We start from the raw sequence: 2,052 nt of genomic DNA on the forward strand, positions 1-2,052 counted from the left end.
AATATATATTTTTTTAATCTAACTATTTATTGTTATGGTATATTTAAGATGAGGTTTTGATTTTAGAGTTTAGTGAAATTTTGTGGGATTTTATGTTCTAACTTAAAATTTTTGTTTTTATTTTGGATGTTGAGAAAATTGGTGTAAGCTAAAAATTGAAACATTAAGAGAAATACGAGAGTATCTATATGAAAAAATGATAATATTTATATAATTTGTTTTAAAATTGGTTCTTTTCAAACTTAAGAGAATTTTGAGACAAATTGATCATCATATTAATGGTATGAGCATTTTTGTTTACTTTTTGTTTTAATTTTTAAAATTATTTTTTTCACGAGAAATTAACGGTTTCTGTTCAAATACTAATGGTGGAGGTATTTTTTAACTTTTATTAAGTTAAGGTTATTTTTTAAACTTTTGAAAGTTGGATATTTTTTTAACAAAACTTTAACGATTTTTATCTAAAACTAACGACAATGGTATTTTTTAACTTTTTTTTTTTAATTTAAAGTTATTTTTTAAACTTTTGAAATTTCGAAATTTTTTTTTACACAAATGTAAAATTCAAGGATATTATATANTATAAGATATACCATGAAAAAGTGAAGAAGGAGACTTCCTCTTCACGAAAAAAAAAAGAAAAGAAAAGAAAAAAGGAAAAAGTATAAGAATAAATAAAATTTCCAGGATCTCTGTTTATTTATCCACTATCTCTACGAACTACGATTATCGAAGCAAAAATGCTACCAAATTATTCGTTAAGCTCATACAAATTTCCGATTATTCCAAATTCACGATCGTCTTTCTCTCTATGTGCACGAAGTTTCAGCAATAGTTTCAAGCGCCGGCTTCCACGATCTCTGTTTCGACATCAATCTCTTCACTGCCTTCGAACTTTGATTCTCTCGATCACCGTCTTCCAATTTCAATTGATCCACATCCGCCGGAGAAATGCAAAGTTCACTGATCAAAACAGGAAAAATCCTACCAAACCCACTCGAATTTCCATGTTTCAAAGCCTTTGTAGCAATGAAACTCAGAGAACTCATTTCTTCGAGTGTTAGAACAGAGTAGAGAAGATCCATCGGAAGTAGAAAGTACAATCGCCGCCATTCGAGATCTTCGTCCGGTAAAAGGCCTTGAATCCGGTGGCCGATTTTGAGATCGCTGGAATCGCAGAGAAATTTGCCGGAATGCTCGATCATTAGTTCCGCGGCCTTCACTGGCTTCGTGAAACTCTGTAATTTTCCGTCTAAGGATAAGACCTTTGCGGCGCCATTGGAAGCCATTGAAGGTGCACAAGAAACTGAATTCCCCATAGAGAGATTTTTGTTTGGGAAAAATGGGAGTTGCGCCGATAATAGAATCTCTCTCGCCGATGCTTGAATTTATACATGAATACGACAGAGACAGAGAGAGAGAGGGAAAAAAAGTGTGTTTCTTTTTTTATTTTTCTTGTTAAATTATAAATCCCATATTTTGAGTTATTTATTTATTATATGATTTGTTTTTTTTTTTATGATTATTTTGAAGCAAGAGAGCATAAGAACAACCTAGTCTCCTATTTTTCTTTTTAAGAGCCTAATCTCCTCATTAGGACGATGGAGAAAATATAATTTACAAAAACATCTTTTCAAATTAAAAAAAAAAAAAACAACATTGAGAAGAAGCCAAAACTATAATAATACCAGTTATCTTTATTCTATGGTATTAAATTTTGATTCACACATCGACATACTCATATGTATGTAGGTTTGATATTGACAGTAGAAGTGAACCAACAATATTTTTATTATTTCGTAAAAAAAATTATACAAATAATTAACAGAATGTCATTGATGTGAATAAAATACAAATAATAAACCTTTTGTTAATGTTTTCATCATAATTCCATAAAATTAAGACCTCAACATTCTAAATATGGAAAATAAATCCATGATGAATGGAAGTTTTGTGGTGTTGCAGCAATGGATTATAAATTGATATAGTTACAATTGAACAAGATTATTTTTAAAAGTACAAACTTAGGAAATTCGAAAAATTAGAATTGAA

General features: G+C 29.5%; 1 protein-coding gene across 1 annotated transcript; it reads right to left on the reverse strand.

Moving 5' to 3' along the window:
- Positions 1 to 671: 671 nt before the first annotated feature.
- LOC120071684 lies at positions 672 to 1,432 on the reverse strand. Its single transcript, XM_039024061.1, has one exon. It carries the CDS (start codon positions 1,317 to 1,319, stop codon positions 810 to 812), a length of 510 nt encoding a protein of 169 aa, XP_038879989.1. The 5' UTR covers positions 1,320 to 1,432; the 3' UTR covers positions 672 to 809.
- Between the last annotated feature and the right edge of the window lie 620 nt (positions 1,433 to 2,052).

This window comes from Benincasa hispida, chromosome 2, assembly GCF_009727055.1.
Source record: "Benincasa hispida cultivar B227 chromosome 2, ASM972705v1, whole genome shotgun sequence".
Classification (NCBI taxonomy): domain Eukaryota; kingdom Viridiplantae; phylum Streptophyta; class Magnoliopsida; order Cucurbitales; family Cucurbitaceae; genus Benincasa; species Benincasa hispida.